This window comes from Malania oleifera, chromosome 6 (genome assembly GCF_029873635.1).
Source record: "Malania oleifera isolate guangnan ecotype guangnan chromosome 6, ASM2987363v1, whole genome shotgun sequence".
NCBI lineage: Eukaryota > Viridiplantae > Streptophyta > Magnoliopsida > Santalales > Ximeniaceae > Malania > Malania oleifera.
In genome coordinates this window covers 110,888,564-110,908,132 of record NC_080422.1, presented here as the reverse complement: position 1 = coordinate 110,908,132, position 19,569 = coordinate 110,888,564, and the positions used below count along the sequence as shown (strand labels likewise).

The 19,569-nt window shown below is 34.6% G+C and overlaps 1 protein-coding gene across 4 annotated transcripts in view; it reads left to right on the top strand.

The window, feature by feature from the left end:
- The window catches only part of LOC131158870 (formin-like protein 18), a 117,304-nt gene that overhangs the window by 68,311 nt on the left and 29,424 nt on the right, over positions 1-19,569 (top strand). For 3 of the 4 annotated variants that reach the window (XR_009137528.1, XR_009137527.1, XM_058113796.1), the window contains exons 6-14: positions 2,523-2,594; positions 6,113-6,211; positions 6,384-6,425; positions 7,159-7,239; positions 7,326-7,376; positions 7,475-7,556; positions 11,144-11,238; positions 13,377-13,448; positions 13,531-13,647. Coding sequence is in view for 1 of the 4 variants with exons in the window: in XM_058113796.1 (XP_057969779.1) it covers positions 2,523-2,594; positions 6,113-6,211; positions 6,384-6,425; positions 7,159-7,239; positions 7,326-7,376; positions 7,475-7,556; positions 11,144-11,238; positions 13,377-13,448; positions 13,531-13,647 (711 nt within the window). In the remaining 3 variants the exon portion in view is untranslated. Of the gene's footprint in view, positions 1-2,522; positions 2,595-6,112; positions 6,212-6,383; positions 6,426-7,158; positions 7,240-7,325; positions 7,377-7,474; positions 7,557-11,143; positions 11,239-13,370; positions 13,449-13,530; positions 13,648-19,569 lie in introns of those variants that run through there. The other variant, XR_009137529.1, reaches the window with a different exon arrangement.

Sequence of the window (19,569 nt, the reverse complement as noted above, 5' to 3'; positions counted from 1 at the left end):
GCCACTACAATGTTCTTAAGAGGGCTACTGGGCTTGGGCCTAATAAGTTATGGAAAATGGGGGCATGGTGCAGGGATCAGGTATTCACTCAGGATCATACTTTCTTGCAGGATGACTAGATCTGGTCCAGTTAGGGAAGAAGAAACCAAGTTCATCTTCTTTGCAATCTTTTTTTTGGGGGGGGGGAGGGGAGTGGGTGTTGGTGGCGTCTAGCTGACATCTTTGTGTCGTTAATGGGAGAGGGCTGCTGTCTTGACTAGATGAGTAAGGTTCCTCTGGCAAATGGTGATATTGGGGGGAGGGGTGTGGGTGAAGATTTGATTCAGGATCACCGGAAGAGTATGGGCAGGAGTTTCAGGGCAAAGATGATCATGCAGTGGATAAGGTCAATCAGTCAATGGTAAGGGAATTTCTTGTGAAAACAATATGGACAGTAGGTTTATGTCCATCAGCAGGCTGGGCAGGCAGGTGTGGATATGGAAAGAGGTTTTGAGCCAAAGCCAGGTGATATTGATGGGAGATCCAAAAAGAAAAATAAATTAGGAATAGATACTGTGGCCAGTTTGTGTATTGTGGACTCATTTGAGTGCTAAAAAAGGGGATACAGATGAGAGGGCTAGCAAAGGAGAGGAGAAGAATAAAGAATGGAGTGATTTGTTGGATAGTGAGTGTGATGACGCTCGTTTGATTGTGATGGTGGTTTGCTTCTGGTTTGTTGCAGGAACAATATGGCAATGTTTCTGATTCATTTGATTTGCTAGAGATTTATCGTATGTTCATCCATCTTTGATGGAAGGCTTGGAGTGCATTCCTATAACCGAGAATGATGGAATGGGTAAGCAGCAGCAGTGCAAGGATGGGATTCTGCCTACTCAAAAAGATTAATGGGAAGGACCTGGAAGCTCAAAAATAGCTGGATAAGATGGTATGTGGTTGTCTGATCCTGGAAATAATGAAGTTCATATGTATGGCAGTACAATAAAGATGGAAGGACAGCAGGAATTAGCTAATCTGCTGTGTTCAGTGAATTATAATGGGAAGGTTTTAAAGAAGGGCTTTTTTAATTAGTTTTCTTTTGCTGTTTTCCTTTTATTTATTTATTTTATTTTAAGATTTTTTGTCCTCTTTTTTTTATTGAAATTTCTTCTCCTATCATAAAATAACTGTTTGTTTTAGTGGTTCTTGCATTTCTGATTTTCAGCATGATTGGATGCTTTTGTTAGACTGACTATTTTGCTTAATGTTGATCTTTGCATTACCTTTTTTTTAACCTGGTTTACTCTTCCTTATCTTAACAAAAGTTATTCTATAAAAAAAAAAAAAAAATTAATATGATTTATATTCATGCATGACCCAAATTAACATTGGAACTTGGTACATTACAACTTGTGCCTGGGATGAAAAAGATTACCTAGATAATACTTGACCAATCTAAATATATTTGTGCTATTTTGGATTAAGTGTATGAAACACATATACTGTCTGATAAGTAAGCAACCTAAATTACAGGATCAATATTTTGCATGTCATCTTAACTCTTAAGCTAGTAGTAATAGGGAAGTGTTAATATTTCAAAAACCCAACAATTCAATTTCTTTCTTTTTATACTAAATACAGAATGCAATGTCATAAAAATTTGAGGAACCTGCATGAGAGTGGAAGTGTTACTGTACCTACTTATTAAATGAAGAATTTAAAATTTGTATTCCAGTGATGGATGGAAGAAGGTTCGGGATACTGGTTCATGTTGCTCAACAGTCTTGTATTCAATTTCTTACATTTTCAGGAATCAGGAGTATCATCTTGCATAAAATGCTTTTGGAGTACGAGATATCTAATGTAGGAGTTGTTTTGGTTTAGAAGTAAAAATAAGCAAAACACCTGTCTTGTTTGTACATGGATATCAATTTTTTAAATATAATTACTGGCAGAGTTTATGGAAAGTAAAAAAAGTTTGGATTTTGATTAGGGCACTTTTCTCATCAACAAAGGAAAAAGGACTAAGCCTATTCATACTTTTCTTTATGGTACTATATAAATAAAGGTGCATCTGTGTGAAAGCATGTTTAATAGATTCAGATATGGTTATACATGCATTAAAACAAAATTGAATCCCATTCAGATCATTCCAATACCAGCGATGGGTCTTATGAAACCCTATTGTCAAGAGATGCTTGGCACTTCAGTAATGAAGTGATTTACTTTTGATTGACTTGCTTTTGTATACCTTCTGCTAGAGGGATGCGAACTGCCAGTTCTTGGATACGAGCATCTAAAGTGCATTTTGCATCGCATCTTCCCCCTTGAGCCCCTATTTTTGGTGAAGCAAGGCTGTCACAAAATACTTGTTTTAGTTTGTCCTCATCATATTGTTGCTTTTTGTAGATTGCCAGTTCTTGGATACGAGCATCTAAACTGAATTTTGCATCACATGTTCCCCTTGAGTCCCTATTTTTGGTGAAGCAAAGCTGTCGCAAAGTACTTGTTTTAGTTTGTCCTCATCATATTGTTGCTTCTTGTAGATTGATCATAGGCGGGCATATAATTGTGAAATCATGCTTTCAAAGGTGAAGATGCCGCTGCATGAGTTGATGGTAAGATAGTTTATACTATTTTCCCTTGAAAGATCTTGCTTATCTAAAGAAACTGTTGTAAACCAAAGTAATCTAATGTAACATTCTACTCCTGTTTTTTAAGTCTTCTTCTGGTAATGCTTTTGATGGCATCCAGCTGCTTTTGCAACCTGAAGTAACAATTTTAAGTTTGTTTGTTTGTTAGTTTTATAAATAATAATATGTATTCTCTGTTTGCTGCTTTTGCATTATTTTTGCCAATCAGTTTTTAAGTACAATAGCCACGGCAGTTTCTACTGAGGTGATTTCACAATTGCAGTTCCACATAGTCAGTGCATGATGAAATGGAGCCAAGTTCAATTCTTCCAGAACTTTCGAAATCTATATCCCAAGCAGTATGGGTTTGATTATACAAATTCTACGAGTTCATATTCTTTTATGAGTGATAGGCTATTTATGCAATTCTTCGCTACATTAACTTGCCTTTCTGTTCTTTCTTATGACCTTACATCCCTTTCAGCCTAGATCATGTCAATTCTTGTTGGTGAGTCATTAGCGATTGGGCAGTCTTTGCTAAAGAAACAGCATCTAGCCAAGTTCCCCTTTTGTCTGTTTGGTCATGCCTTTCCTACTTCTCTTGTTTATGTTAATTTATGCCCCCATCTCACTGTCTTGCTAGTTGCTACAGATCTATATCAGCAACCTCACTCTTTTTTACACAAACAAGACATAGCTTTTATTGGGTTAAAGCCACTTTAACCATCAGTTTATTAAATTTTTATTTCAAACTCACGGGTATAAGTCCATCAGCAACACTCTGAGTACCTACTGCCACATGAGCATCCTCTCGTCTAATGGTACTTCTGGGTTGTGGGAGCTCACAGGCTAGGGCCAGTTCCATGCATGTACGATCTTAAAAACTTCATGAAATTGTCAAATTTATGCTTTCCGTCGCTCCCAAATCAAAATGGCAATCAATTTCCGTCGTACAAAATTTCTGTCAAAATTTCCATGAATCATTTGGAATTATCAAAATTTTAAAATTTCACCTATGTTTGTCAAATTTTAAATGTAAAATAAAATTTCCTTGAAATTAAAATTTGAAGATTCAAAACTCAAATTGAAATTTCTCTTTTACTTAATCTTTTTTTTATTATTGAAACTAAAGATTATTACAAGAAGGATAAGAACGATAGCTTTCAAACTTTTGAAATTGTATGGAAAATTATACTTAGATATTAGCTACAATATTTTATTTGGCCATTTATGTCAAAATTATTTGTATCTGTGTGATAAATAGTATTTAAAAGTTTTACAAATTTATATTAATTGAATATGTTTGGCATGATTGTTATATTACTATTATTGTACTTCTACACCACATACATGTCATTGATGCATTTTATTTATAATATTTTAGTTCTAGACCTTGCATAGTCATGTTTACTAACAATTTTATGAAGTTCCATAAAAGAATTCTATGCTTTACTACTAATTTCCATCATATTTTAAAATCAAAACCTAAATTACATGGACATTAAAATATCTGTACTTTCTTGAAATTTTAGTCAAAATTGAGATTAAGACCTTGGCCTCCTGAGATTGTCTTCAGTACAACCAATGTACATTCATAGGTGGCATCTGTGCACGCTGTTTAGTCTGTCTTGTGGGTATACTCCTGTTGCCAGAAGAAGATTTATAAGCCCCCTTCCTCAGATGTATGATGTATCTAATTAACCAAAAATTGTCAGCCTATAAGTCTACTATTAGGCTGATTTGTGTACGAAGAAATAGCTAATTTAACAACTTAAATAGATAAATTATATATATTTTTTGATAATAAAATATTTTTTAATTATTGAATTTGAAATTGAGCATCTTAATGAGCCCATTTCCGAGCCTAATTGAGCTATTCATGAGCTGAAGCAAGCCAAGCCTCTTTGTGTTTAGGCTCGGCTTGTTTATTAGACAAACCTAAAAACTAGGCTTTAGAATTGCTCATTTAGATAATAAAGAAGCCCAAATGAGCTCTTACCTAGCCGATCTCCTGAGTTTCTCATTAGCGGCTTGGTTCATTTGCAGCCCTAATGAACGATATGGATTTGTGGGCAAGAATATGATCATAGATGGGTTGAAGATCGGCACTCAAACCCAGAAACTTGGAAGCCAAGAACTTTGTCCCTTGTTGCTTAATCATCTCAAGCCTTTAGAACTAACTAATTGACAGATATCAAGTTCCTCCCACATAGCCTTCAGAGCACTATAATACTAACTGATTGTCATGGGCCTACTTTCTTGATCATATTTGAAGAGCTTCTGTCAAAAACATAAGTTTGATTTTTATGTTGTGAGAACATTCACGAAGATCATCTCGTATGGTTTTGGTTGTTCTATGAAACATCATGTTTGTTGCAATTCATGGCTCCATGGTTATACACAACCACACAAGCAATATTTCATTCTCTTTCATCCAATCTTCATAATCCTTGGAATCTAGACACAGATGAGAATGCAGCAGATATTTGGAAACCATATCAGCTGAAGCTCTGTTTGAGGTGGCAATCAGAACCATCCCTAATTTACCACAATCATCACACACTAGTATCATGATTGAATTACACAGCAAGAGCAACGAATCAGAAAGCATATGCTAGCACATTGCACTTGAGACCACCCTTTGACCGCACACAACAAAGCGGACACATCAAAGTACTGTGTGCACTTAAACAGCTGCGCATGCACTCAACAAACAAACTAGCAGCGGATGATAGCATATCCAAGCATGAAAAAGGCAATCACAGGTCAAAATGTCATAATAGTATCATCACCTGACCACAAGTGAGAAAGTCAGGAAACATCAGAACAGCAACCGCAGTCCACCAGAAACAATACATTGTGATCTACATGAGTAAACTACCATGAGCCACACAACACCTCCAGGAGTGCCTCATGGTTAAGAAGAGAAGGATACAAAAGCCTGAACAACTCTAAAATAAGGGGAAAAAATCTCTACTTTCAGAGTTGACAAGGGAGAGAAAAGGGAGGAAAAGAAGGGCAGTAACTATGTCAGATTAATCAGGTTCAGAGAAGCACCGTAAGCTGCTCTGATACCATGTTGTAAATCTGAAATAAATTGAAAATTCAATGAAGAAAATACAGCCCTTATTGTTAGATATGGAGAAGATAAGTAGAGAGGAGAGGGAGAAGGCCCAGTCGGCAGTGTCCTGGAGCAAGTACAGCTCTACTTTTATATTAATGATTAAAAAATAAAAAATGAAGGATAAAAATACCCCCCATGCTCACCACCTAATTTATTCTCTTGTATCAATTCTAAAAATTATTTTTTCCGCAACATTCTCTTTACAAAAGGTCATGCTCTTCAGATTATTATTTGAAATAGAATCTCAGAATATCTGATGTTTGCATGGATTTATTTTGACTTTTATATTCTTGGAATGATCACCTGGTAAGAAAATATTACTTGACCAGCTAATATCAGTTATTCTGATTGATAAATTGTTTGCCATGGACATTGCTAGGGTTCAGTGCTTTCTTTGGAAGAATCAGCATTAGACATTGATCAGGTTGATAATCTCATAAAGTTCTGTCCAACAAAGGAAGAGATCGAACTACTCAAGGTAGGGAGAGAAATTTGTGAATTAATTAGTTTATCATATTTTTGATGCATTTTGGCATGAAAATTGTTGCCAAATCTTTGATAGCCATCAATTTGTGACGAATATAGTCAGGAACCTCAAGAAATTGCAGCTATTGTCCTTTTTGAGTAGTAATTATGTTATTTGGTTTCAGGGCTACAATGGGGACAAGGACAAGTTGGGAAAATGTGAACAGGTTTGTGAGATTTCGGCTCTTATATCATGTATCATCATTGGTCAGCATCCATTATTTACATGGCATGGATATGTGACTATGTACAAGTTAGTGTGTTGTTTTAGATAGAACTTCTAGTTTTCTTGGGTTCTTCGCCAGTTCCACAATTTTCATTACCTAGATTTCAAATTTGGAAATTTATAATATTTCTCACATTTCCAAGGGTAAAAGACAATAAAATTTGAGTTGGGAGTTAATTTGGAACCTGAAGTCATGATCAGATATTCAAGCTACCCATTTTCATGAAAATGAACTTGAGCAGCATTCTGTTGATATTGAGACTGCCATTGATTTTCTATATATATCATTTTCTAATTTCCATTTTTGTTCTCAGGTTTCATCCCCTTGATGTTATTAATGTTTTTTTTTTCTTTTGCTTATCCTAAAATATGTATGTATGTATATATATATATATATATATATATATATATATATGTATCTGAGCAGAATGTATATGATGTGCCTTTTCCCTTTTGATGTGGCATGTCTTCTGTACATTTTAACCTGTGTGCAGTTACTTTTTTCCTTTTTTAAAAAATTGTTTTGGGTAAAAGATATATGTAGTTTCAATCGATGATTTGTTGTATTTTGCTGGCAAAATATGTACAAAACTAGATTCTTGGTTTTCAATATTAATGTCCTTTTATCTTTGGCATGTTTCCATATTAATATGATTTGCAATTCTAAATTACAGTTCTTTTTAGAGTTGATGCAAGTACCAAGAGCAGAATCTAAGCTCAGAGTTTTCTCATTTAAAATACAATTCTGCTCGCAGGTTCGATGATAGTGTTTTTATTGGCATGCTTGCTAAATATTTCAAGTTTTTGGTTACTAATCTGGTCTAACGCTTTTTCATACAAGGTTTCTGACCTTAGAAATAATCTGAATACTGTAAATGCTGCAGCAGAAGAGGCAAGTTATTCTTTTCCACTCCTAATTTTCTTTCCAGTGGTTCAAATATTCTGATGTGAATTGACATCTCATTATCTTCTTGTTGATGTTCTTAGCAGATAAGAAATTCTCTCAAACTTAAGAGAGTTATGCAGACAATTCTTTCTCTGGGAAATGCTTTGAACCAGGGAACTGCAAGGGGTGAGTTAATATCACTTTCTTGATTATGCTAGTAATGTTTTTACACAGAGGGCATTAACTTCTCTGTATGCATTTTATTTATTTTTTTGTTGCAAGGGTTATCTTATGAAAAAAAAAAAAAAAAATACTCTAGTGAAGGCCATCAGAAACATATGCTTTTTTCAAAAAAACAATGGGTTTGGACCATGTACTCTAGATCGAACTTTAGGAACATGTACTCTAGCTTCAACTGCTATGCCTTGGGCTTCCTCAACTGATGTTCATATCTCCCACAATGTTGATCCTCTCATTGCTGTCCAAAGAGGTAAATGCACATGTACACAACATCTTGTCTCCAGCTTTGTTTTCTATGATTTCTTGTCACCCTCCTATTATTTGTTTTGTTTCTACTTTATCCTTTGTTTCCCTTCCTAAATCTATTTCTGAAGCCTTAGGCCACTGGGTGGGAGATTGCAATGGTTGAAGAGATAAGTGCATTATAGGACAATGATACTTGGCAATTGGTATGTCTTCCTCTTGACAAATACGTGGTTGGTTGTCCTGGGGTTTATACTATGCAATTCAGTCCTGATGATTTTTGACTCGTATGAAGGCACATCTTGTTGCTAAAGGATACACTCAGGTGTATCATGTATGATTTGTATTATTCAAGCACGTTTTCCTAGGATGCCAAACTTAACCTCAGTACATCTGTTCATTTCCTTAGACTCCACTTGTCACAAGCCTTTACATTAGTTAAATGTGAAGAATGCCTTCATGGTGATCTTGAAGAGGAGGTCTATATGGAGCGACCACCACGGTGTGTTGCTCAAGGGGAGTCAGTCTTATTGTGTTTGCTCAAAAAGGCATTATATGGTTTAAAATAGTCTCTCAAAGCATGTTTTGGTCAATTCAATATTGTAGTACTTGAGTTTGGCCTTCAGCAGTGTGCAATGGATCACTCTCTATTTTATCTTCATACTTCGTTAGGTAGGATTCTTCTTATTGTAAATGTGGATGTTAATTACGAATGATGATGATCAAGGTATTCAGGGCATAAAACATTTACTATAGATTAAGTTTCAAAACAAAGATTTGGACCATTGAAATGCTTCTCGGGTATATAAGTCTCCAGACCTCATACGGGAAATGCTTTGTCATAGAGAAATTATGTTCTTGATCTTTTGGATGAGGCAGAGTTGTTGGGATCCAAACCTATTGATTCATCCATGGATCCTAACAGCAAGTTAGCCAGATATGGTCATCAGAATGTACTTGATATATATTATAAATAAAGGGAGAGGCCTATTGTTGTATTAGGTATTCCGTTTTTTTTTTTTTTAAACCAATAACCAAAGGAAAAGCAACTTCCAATTAGGTTTTAATTTTGGGAATATTAACACAACATGTTGTCTTTTTAGTTTTTATTGAAGGATTTAGTTTTTGTTTTTGATTTTTATAAGTTTATTGCAAATTTAGAGATGGAAGAGAGAGAGAAGAAGGGAAGAAAGAATTTTAATTTTTGTGAGGTTGAAAATCAGGACTTTAATGGTTTGGAAGGAAATTCAGCCAGTAAGAGTGTCAATTCGGGTAATTTGAGGAGTCAAAAAGTTTACGTTTGCCATAAGGAAGTGCAAATTGTTTTGAAAGGAGGTAATATTTTGAATATAGGCAAGATTCATTTGATGAGAAAACAGGAAAAAAAAAATCTTGAGAGAGACTCTAAAGGTGTTTGAAGCATGGTGGAGGAGCCAACAGGTGATAGGGCTGATACGAGTAAGGATTGTGAGTGATAAGGAGATGTTTTGGAAGATGATAGTGTAGGCAATAGTGATTTTGAATATGACAAGCGTTTAATACTGGATCAATTCGAATCAGCAAGGATTTTCTTCGGACTCTTCTTTTGATTGCCTTGGGGATTTATCTTATGTGCTGCCTACTCCTCTAGAAGGTTTAGATGGAAATAATATTTTTGAGGATGATGTTGTCCAATTCAAGACATTTGTAAGATAGACATTCAAACTCATAGTTTTTTGGATAACTTGGGCCTTGTGTAATCTAATCATGGAGGAAATGAGTCAAGCTTGATGGTGGCAAATCTAAGGCGAAGAACAGTGTTAAATCTTGATATGCATTGTTGGCCCACTACATAATAGCTTAAGCTTTTAGCTAAAGTAGAATTCTAACATGGTATTAGAGGTTGTTACTAGGAGGTCCTTGGTTCTAGTCTCATTGCCCACATGAGTGGTGTTTAAAAAATTATTATATTCCTTGAATGGGTGTAATTTGTTGTGTGTTTATCTTTCACGTGTTATCGAACTGGACGTGTGTAGGAGTGTTAAATCTTGATATACGTGGTTGGTCAACAACCTAACAACTTAAGCTTTTGGAGTGGTAATCTAGCAAAGGGTAAAAGGGAATTAGCTAATTTGAAGTGTTGGGTGAACTATGATCGGAAGGCATTAAAGAGGGCTTATCCCTCTCCCATCGCAAACACAGTTATCCTCACTTCTTCCTCAAATGGTCTTTCCAACCAAGACATCTAATCCTTGGAGATGAGATCCCAATCTAACCCGTCAATCATAGGTCTGCAATCCTTCTCAGTGTAAAGGTTACAAAAAAATCCCAATGATATCAAATGCAATCAAACAACGGCCAGAAATTATCTCACCTCTTCCCATGTTCAATTCCCTAGTCAAGTTCTTTTCTCATCTCCCCATTGGCTAAAATGAAAAATAAAATAAAAATTGCAATCCCCCTCTTTATTTCATTTTACTTTTTTGCCTTGAACTCCTAAGTCCTAGCTTCCTTAAAAATCAAAGCCTCTAGCTCATTCTTCAAAGTGACCCATTTAACCTCCTCACTCTCTAATAGAACATTTGCTTTGCTATCTAGATAATCCAAATCACCCAAAATTGTAGCCTTCCTGATCCTAATTTCTCCAAAAAAAACTCCCTATTTCATTTCGTCAACATCTCTTTAAGGCATGAGGAACAACAAAGAACATGGATATTTCTAGGTACATGATATGCCCCTCTAGAACGCTAGAAGGCATCCTGTTAAGCAGAAAACATGATGTAAGAAGAGCATCTATCCAAAAGGTTTTAGGAACATCATATAAAAGATTATAAACATATTATGCCAAGTAAATGTCTATTTTTTTGTTTTGCTACACCATGAGGCCGTACACATGATCTTTGATGAGCAATCCCTTTTGCCAAACAAAAAAAATGAAGATCATTTTGAACAAATTCAAGTGCATTATCAGTTTAAAAAATTTGAATAATAATGCCAAATTGATTTTTTCATTCCTAGTAGAATTGAATAAATACATTAGAAATGCATGCTGGTCTTTTAACAAATAGAACCATGTCATTCACGAAAAATTATCTATAAATGACATAAAACATCAATGACTAGATAAAAGGACATCATGGCGCTTTAGTTTCATTGCATTTTGCACCTAATTTATTCATATGTTTGTGTGTTTGTGCTTGTGTATTCACTTTGCCTCTGTTGTTGAATTTGTACAAGATTGTTTTTCTATGTTTTTGTACTTCTAGTTTTGTTTTTTTTTTTTCTTAAATTTTTTAATTTTTTCCTTGTAGGCTCTGCTATTGGATTCAGATTGGATAGCCTTCTTAAGCTCACTGATATGCGTGCCCGAAACAAGAAGATGACTCTCATGCATTATCTTTGTAAGGTACGAGGTTTCTAGTCATTTTTATGTGCAGTGCTGGCATATATGTGTTGACCGCTTGGCAAATTAGATTACTTTTTTGGAAAAGTTATGTTTCCTGTTTTGTTTTGTTTTGTTTCTTGTTTTTTGTTTTTTTCAAAATCCTGCTCCTGTATTATTTCTGTTAGAGTAGCATTAGTTTCTAGTGCACAGTTGTTTAGAGTAGCATTACCTTTTTTTTCATATAGGGTTGTGCTTGTTTTTATTTGTTCAGGGGCATTTTTGTCACAAGAAATATTTTGTTTAAGAATATAGCCATATAGGTGGTCTGGGAGAGCTACACTACTTTGGCTGACAATGTTTCTTCTCTCTCTCTCTCCCTCATACTTCTTTCGCCCTGTACTGCTGCTCCCATATCTCAGCGACTGTATCAGATTTCCCGGCCTGGTATCAAAGCACTAAACTTTAAACCTGATTAATCTGACTTAGTTTTAGCCTTTTCCTCTTTGTTTCCTTGCTGCCTATTAAATTAGGCATGACAGACATACCAATGGTTAAAGCTTTGGACTTCCATGTTCAAGGTCTCAGATTTCAATCTTGAGAGGGGTTGGAAGGGGAGATCGGATATCTCTCTCCTTGTGTGACTCAGGCCCAGTGTGAGCCTCCATTGAACCCCCGAAAATAAATAAATAAATAAATTATAATACTTAGAGAGTCGTTTTGGTTCCTTAACCCTCTCTTCTGAACTGTGTTCATCTCTTAACGGCACTGTATGTGTTTGTGTTAATCTGCCTGATGTGCAGGGAGTTGCATATTGTTTCTGGTACAATGTTGTTGCAGTTCTATGTCTAATTTTTCTTCTGGTTGGTTGTGGCTTGATGATGTTATAATATTATGGTGTGTTCATGATTGGTTTCCAAGCATCCAGCAATCAAATTTAACACAAACAAGGTGTACAAATTCTACTAGGTGCGGCATGCAAAATGGGTTAATGCAAGAAACAAAAATAAAGAACCAAATATATATAGCTTGAGTTTTATTGAATTTTTTTTCTACCATAAGATGATCGATTCTTTTCACAAACAGCCAGTGGTGCATTTAATGTCCTACTTTTTATAGTTCACACATAGCCGGTCCTAAGCCCAGGTAAAGGAGGAGGGTTGACAGTTAGCATAAAACTAGTCAAATCTCTATGATATGAATCCTTATTAATCATTCACTAAAGCATCCCCTAGGAATGATACATTGCTCATAGACCACCCGAGTATAGATAGTGAAAAATGGGATTTCCTTTTATTTATTTGTAGAGTAGTGCTTTACATGTTGATCTCTTTGAATCCTTATGGACATGTTGATCTCTTTCAATCCTTATCAGGGACATGTTGATCTCTTTGAATCCTTACGAGGGACATGTTGATCTTTATGAACTTCCTGTTTGCTTTTTTTTTTTTTTATTCATAATCGTTTTGTCCTTACCGCTCCATTGTCATAACTCAACAAAAACTTTGAAAAGGCCTCCCTTCAAGAACTCTCTAACAATCCTGAAAAAAAAAAAATGACATAGTGAAACCATCCAGCTTAGGAGCCTAATCGCTGCTTCCTTAAAAGGTCTCTCTAACGAAGCTCCTTTTTCTATTGATATAGGACACTAATCCAGCCCCTCAACCATAGATATTCCCTCATCCTCCTCTGAATAGAGGTTCCTACACAACAACAACAACAATAACAAGACTTTGGTGGCTCTAGCATATGTTAATAGGATACACCTTACGCTGGCTCTAGCATCATCCAGACTTCTTCTGATGTCCCTTTAGCTAATGTTATCCGCTTATTCTGATTTCTGCTGTTGATAAAACTTTTGGAAGTTCTTAGCTTCTTAGGTACCTTATAATGAGTTCGCAGCATTTTTGAGATGCCTCAATGATTCTTCATGATCAGTATGCGATTTCCACATTTTCTCTTTTTCATAGAATCCATTTAGATGTAATGTGAAAAGTTCACTTTCCTCGTTCCTCATAACTACTAAAGCATTTTTGGGCATGAGACAGCTGCATCATGCTTTGGGTTCCAGTTTTGATAGTTTTATAAGTAGTTATCCATTAAGAAGTTGTACAATGCCAGTGGTGGTTCGTTACTTTTTCCCCCTTGCCTATAAGCTGTAGGTACTTGCTGATAAACTACCAGAACTTATAGATTTTTCAAAAGACCTTATCAGCCTGGAGCCTGCATCAAAGGTATTCTTTTTAAGTTCTTTGAGAATTCTTATGAGACATTTCACTTAATTTTAATTTAACCAACTGTATGATTGCACTCCAGATTCAATTGAAAGTTTTGGCAGAGGAAATGCAAGCTATTAGCAAGGGACTAGAGAAAGTCATTCAGGAATTGTCCATATCTGAAAATGATGGTCAGGTGTCAGAAAATTTTTGTAAGGTATTTTATGGACACAAGTTCACTATAGTTCTGTAATTTTTAGCATTGTTAGTTTTGATTACAGACATTGTCTTGCCACTTGTCTTATATGAATTGGATGGAATGTTCTCACAAGAAAGTAGTTGTGCAGAGTACATTCAGACCTATATTGTATTTGTGCTTAGTTTTTTGTCAATTATGGAACCTTTGGCTCATATGTAGTATTTGAATGTTGTTATGGCTTTCCCATGTAACTTAGCATAAAAACTCCTCCAGAATTTGGTCCTTTTGCACCAACTAAATTTTATGCTTTGGCTGCATCCATGCATTTCCTCATGGTATTCTACTTGAACCATGGAGGTTGTATAACTCATTATTACTGTGGACATGGTCTTCACTGTAAACATCTAAATATTTGCAGTGACTTCAGTTTTGCTTTATCCTTGATTGGTGCTAGGCTGATAGCTCTCTAAGATTGCATTCATTTTGTAATTATGGCATTTTAGTCTTGCCGTTTGGTCTAATCATTGCAGCCATTTTATAAAAATGATGCTTTTCAACTATTGAACATTCTAAAAATGTGCATATTTGTTTTATTATAGATATAAAATTGAAGGAGAACCTTTATTTTAATTTATTGTACTGTATGTAAGCCCTTTCTCATGTTACTGTTTCATCTCATCATTGCACCCATTTTGTTAAAGCTATGCGTTTCACCTACCAAACTTTTTTAAAAAATATGCACATTTATTTCATTTTATATTATATAAAAGTGGAGGTAGAAGATTTGTGCAACTTTTATTTTTATTTTTACTCTGTTGTACTGTTTCCCTACATGTTGCATCAATTCTACACTATGCTAGTTCCCACATCATACGTATTTTATTGCAAGCATAGTAGCATAGCACTAAGACACCCTTTTTTTGTGGTTTCATTTATGGCTTCTGCCATATTTGTGATTGTGCAGTGAAGCATTAATTTCTCATCCTTTGCATTGCATTCTGCTCATTGATCTTAACATGCTTACCCAATCTAGACATTTATTATGCATGTTCATGCTTAACCTTTTACTCCCCTTATTAAAGTAGATGTGTATTTTCCTCTATGTGGGGTACTTGGCAAGTTCCTTCTAAGAAAAGGCATTTGTTTGGCTAGTGGCATGTAATAGAGTTAACACCAATTATCTGCTGCTGAGTACAAGACTTTCTAAAGCCTTGTCTCCCTATTTGTGTTTAATGTGTGGGAATAGCTCTAAGAATGCATCTCATTTGTTTTTACATGCTCTTTTTCTTGAAATTTGTGGAATACTCTTTTAGAAATTTTTTTTGTTGTGTGGATTTGTCCAAAGTCGGTGAAGGAGCTCTTAGATATATCTTTTACTGGTTTTGGGAAAGGTAAGTGTGGATGTCCAAAGTCGGTGAAGGAGCTCTTGGGTATATCTTTTACTGGTTTTGGGAAAGGTAAGGATGAGAAGAAATTGTGGAGGTGTTTCTTTCCATGTGTTTTGGGGAATTTGGATGGAGAGGAATCGTAGAAGTTCTTTTCTGGAAAGAGATTACCAGTGGGGCTTCTTTGGAACAGGATAAGGTATTTAGCTTCTCTTTGGAATTATAGCTAAGGATTTTTTAAGGGATGCTGTTCTCAAGATGTCAACCAACACTGGACAAGTTTATTAAATTGATTTTTCTTTTAGTTTTTCTTTGTTTTCATAAGTGAGGACCTCAAGCTCTACTTTTCTGTATATGATTCTCCTTTCTAATTCAGTAAGGCTGCCTTTCTGTGTCCAAAAAAAACAAAAGAAAAACATTTTTTCTTAACAAATTCCTTACGTCTTGGAATATAAAGCAAAGCTTGCTTTTATAAAGCGCTAGTAAATGTGTCACGTGCATTGCACATGATTGCATGTGAATAATATTAGGTGAAAATAATTTTATAATTCTCAATAAAATTAAGATATATTTTCGGAAAAAAAGTTAATAGTATATTGTCAAAATTTAAATTGCAGATATTAAAGTATGAAATCTTGATATTATGAAATATGCTTATGACACCACATAAATGCATTGATAGAAGAAAAAATATTTAAAAATATAAGATATGATACGATTTGAACGCTCTAATTAATATTATGATAAATATTAAATTGATAATTTATATATATTTATAGATAGAAAAATTAATAAATAATATTTTTATTTATTTATTTTTTTTTTTAAAAATCTTAATGAATGAATTCTTCCAACAAAAATATTAATATTTATTGCTATTTCTAAATTGTGATTTGATACCTAAAATATTTATATTATTATTTTCAATTTACTTAATGAACAATCATGGAGTCCTTTTAAAGTTGAAATAAATTATCTCAGGATACTTCTAGATCTATAATTTTATTTCTAAAATTGATTTCTCAGAATTTATATAAGTATTTATCTAAATGCTGTTAGACACTTCAATCTTCATAAAAATTTTAGGAGGTGTTAGAAGAATTTTCCTATTTTATTTTGAGATATACATTTTATTTAGTGCTTATAATACCATTATATGTATTTTATTTTAATTAAATAAATTTTTAGGTACAAATCATAACCTATTTAAAAAAAATTTTAAAAATAATGTAAATTTATCTAATTATTCTTGAATTTAGTCTTTTAGAAATAATTTGTCTTATTTTTAAGATAGTAATAATTTTTTTCTACAAAATGATTTACAATAGTCATACTTTTTTCATACTTTGTGTTAGTTTGATTTTTAGCCAAAAATCTCTTTGTTGGTCAAACATTTAACTCATCCAAAATAGATTTTATAAATATAATTTGATCCAATTTTGGTTAAAATATTATCTTATTTTTAAAATATAACATATTTTTCATAAAATGATTTATCCTATCGTACTTTTGTCAATTTATAATATGGATATAGATATAGATATAGATATAGATACTTACACTTTGTTTTATTTTTAACAAATTTTTCGTTTTGTGTTTAAACAATAACTTCTAGATATCTAAATGTGAATTTATCTAATTTTGTTCAATTACATTATAGCATATAAACGTACTTCTTTTAGAAATATATGTTCTTACTTCAAGAAGACAAGGATATTTTGTACGCAAGGTGATTTCAACAATTTCTCTTTCTATATATAGAATTAAAATTTATTTCATTTAGAAATGTTTAGTATTATTTTTAAAAGATTAAGATACTTTTACTACATATTATTCACACTTACAGAAAATAACTTCTTGTAAAGTTAGAGATGGAGGAGAGAAGAAGAGAAGGGGAGAAAAGAAGAGTAGAGAAAAAAGAGGAAAAAAAAAAAACCTGAGCAGCAGTTTCCTGGAGTGTACGTATAGCTCTAGGTCTGCCCTCTTATACATTATTAATAATAAAGTGTTAAAGACAAAAATACCCCCAGTAAAACAACCCAATTACTAAAATAACATATTCTCTTTAGGGCTGCAAACGAAACCAAGCCGCTCATGAGAGCTCAGGAGCTTGGCTCGGTAAGAGCTCATTCAAGCTCGTTTATTAACTAAATGAGTGATTCACAAGCCCAATCTTTAGGCTTGTTTAATTAACAAGCTGAGCTTGATCACAGTTGGGCTTGGCTCAATTTAGCTCATGAGCAGCTCGATTAGGCTCGATAATCAGCTCGATTTTAAAATTAATAACTAAAATATTTATTTTATTTTTTTAAGTTAGTGAATTAATTTTTGGATCACGCAAATCAACCAAATAGTCAAAAACTCAAAAAAAAATCTACTAGTTATTCATTTATATATTATTTATTAATTAAACAGATGTGGAAGGAATCTGATATAGAAGAAGAGAGACATAGCAAGAGTTTAATATTTCAATGTGGGATTGAAGTGGGGAGAAAGCATGGGGGAGAGGCAAAGAGCTTCAGGCTGCATTTTTGTCCCACTTCAGAAATACAAAGTATGTTATCCTCCTCAACAGTTTATAAAATCCCTTGCCCAGCTTCCCCTTCCATCCACCTTCCCATAAGGCTGCGGTCCGGCTCATTGCAGGACTGCATAGTCAGTGTATAATTAATGTTGTGGGCTTGCATACTTATGGGCTCCTCCTTGCCTTTTTGGGTTATAATATGAGCCTGTTCCATGATAGGCCTAAGTATTTTATTTTAAGCCCAATTGTCCATTAATGTCCTCTTAAATTTCAAATATTCAATTGGGCTGCCTTGGTTTTGTGTTAGTTGTTGAGACTAAGCTGAGCTCAAGCCAATGGATAAATTTTTTAGCCGAGCTCAAGCTTGAATTTTGCAAACTGAATTGAACCGAGCTCGAGCTCAAGCAGAGCTATTTTTCTTTCGAGCCGAGCCTGAACATGTTAAAGCTCAGCTTGGCTCGGCTTGTTTGCAGCCTTAATTCTCTTCTAACACTCCCCCTCAAGCTCAAGGTATACAAATATCACCAAACCCCAGCTTGTAACAAACTTTAGACAGTGCTGATCGACAGATTTCACAAAGGGAATCCTCACGAACTTCTTCAACACAGCATCCCTCACAAAATGACAGTCAACTTCTATGTGCTTTGCCCTCTCATGAAACATTGGAATGCTAGAAATATAGAAGGCATCTTTTTAGAGAACATATCTACTAGCTTCCTTACCAAGAATCCCATCTTTGACATAAGAGACTTCAGCCACATAAGCTCACTCGTAGTGTGAGATATAGTTTGGTACTACGCTTCAGCACTAGATCTTGCTACAGTAGTTTGTTTCTAGCTATGCCAAGTAACAAGATTACCTCCCACAAGTGTACAATAGACAACAATACACCTTGGATCATCAACACAGCCCAATCAATATCATTGTATCCCACAACTCACAATTTCTGTCACATTCATAAATCAAACCTTTGCTGGGAGAGCCTTTGAGATACCGTAAAATCCTACATATAGCATCCCAATGTGGCTGTTTGGGATTTTCCATAAACTGACTCACCAATCCCACTGCAAAATATATGTCAGGTCTAGTGACATTCAAGTAGATCAACTTGCCAACCAACTGCGTATAATCAATGTTTGTCTTAAAATCTGGTTCAACATCCCTATACAACTTCACATTGGGATACATAGGAGCATCAACCGGTTTAGCTCCCAACAAACCAATCTCACTTAGCAAGTCCAATGTTTGTTTTAGTTGAGATAGATTTAACACTTTCCTACACTATACAATCTCAATACCAAGAAAGTAACACAAAATACCCTTGTTGAAGTATGTGGCTCATATCGAGTGGAACACATGTACAGAGAAAGCAAGCTAAGGAATACAAGGAAGTTGGAGTGAAGAAAAATTGTCAATGGTTTGCAGAGTACATTGATGGTTTCTTCCAGTAGACAATTAGGAAGAAAATCATCGATGGTTTGATGTAGGTACATCGATGGTTTCCTCCAATGAAGGAAAATCGTCAACAATTTGATGAAACCGTCGACGGTTTTGTTCGGCGTTATTTTTGAAATTTGAATTAGGAAGATCAATAGGTTGAGGATACAAAGGCAAATTCTCCACGGATTGATACAAGGGTATTTGAGGGATTCTCCAATACCTCTGTACATGAATGGTTAACATAAATACGATGTTGTGACCCTAATTTTGATTGATAGTGAATTTAAGTCGCAACTTGCTCCCATGGACGTAGGCATTCTTCCCAACTACATTAAATCCTTGTGTCTTTTATTGCTTTAATTATCTGTGTGTTTCCGTATTGTTCATCGTAATTGTTGCACGACACGATCGTTTCCACACGCATTTATTGCACAACAATTGGTATGAAAGCTATTGGTTACAATGGCTGGGATTTCTTTTGCAAAGTTCGACATGATCAAGTTCGATGGATCCAAAAATTTCGTGTTATGGCAGCGAAGGGTCAAGGATTTTTTAGTGCAGCAGGGCATGGTGAAGGTATTATACGTAAGG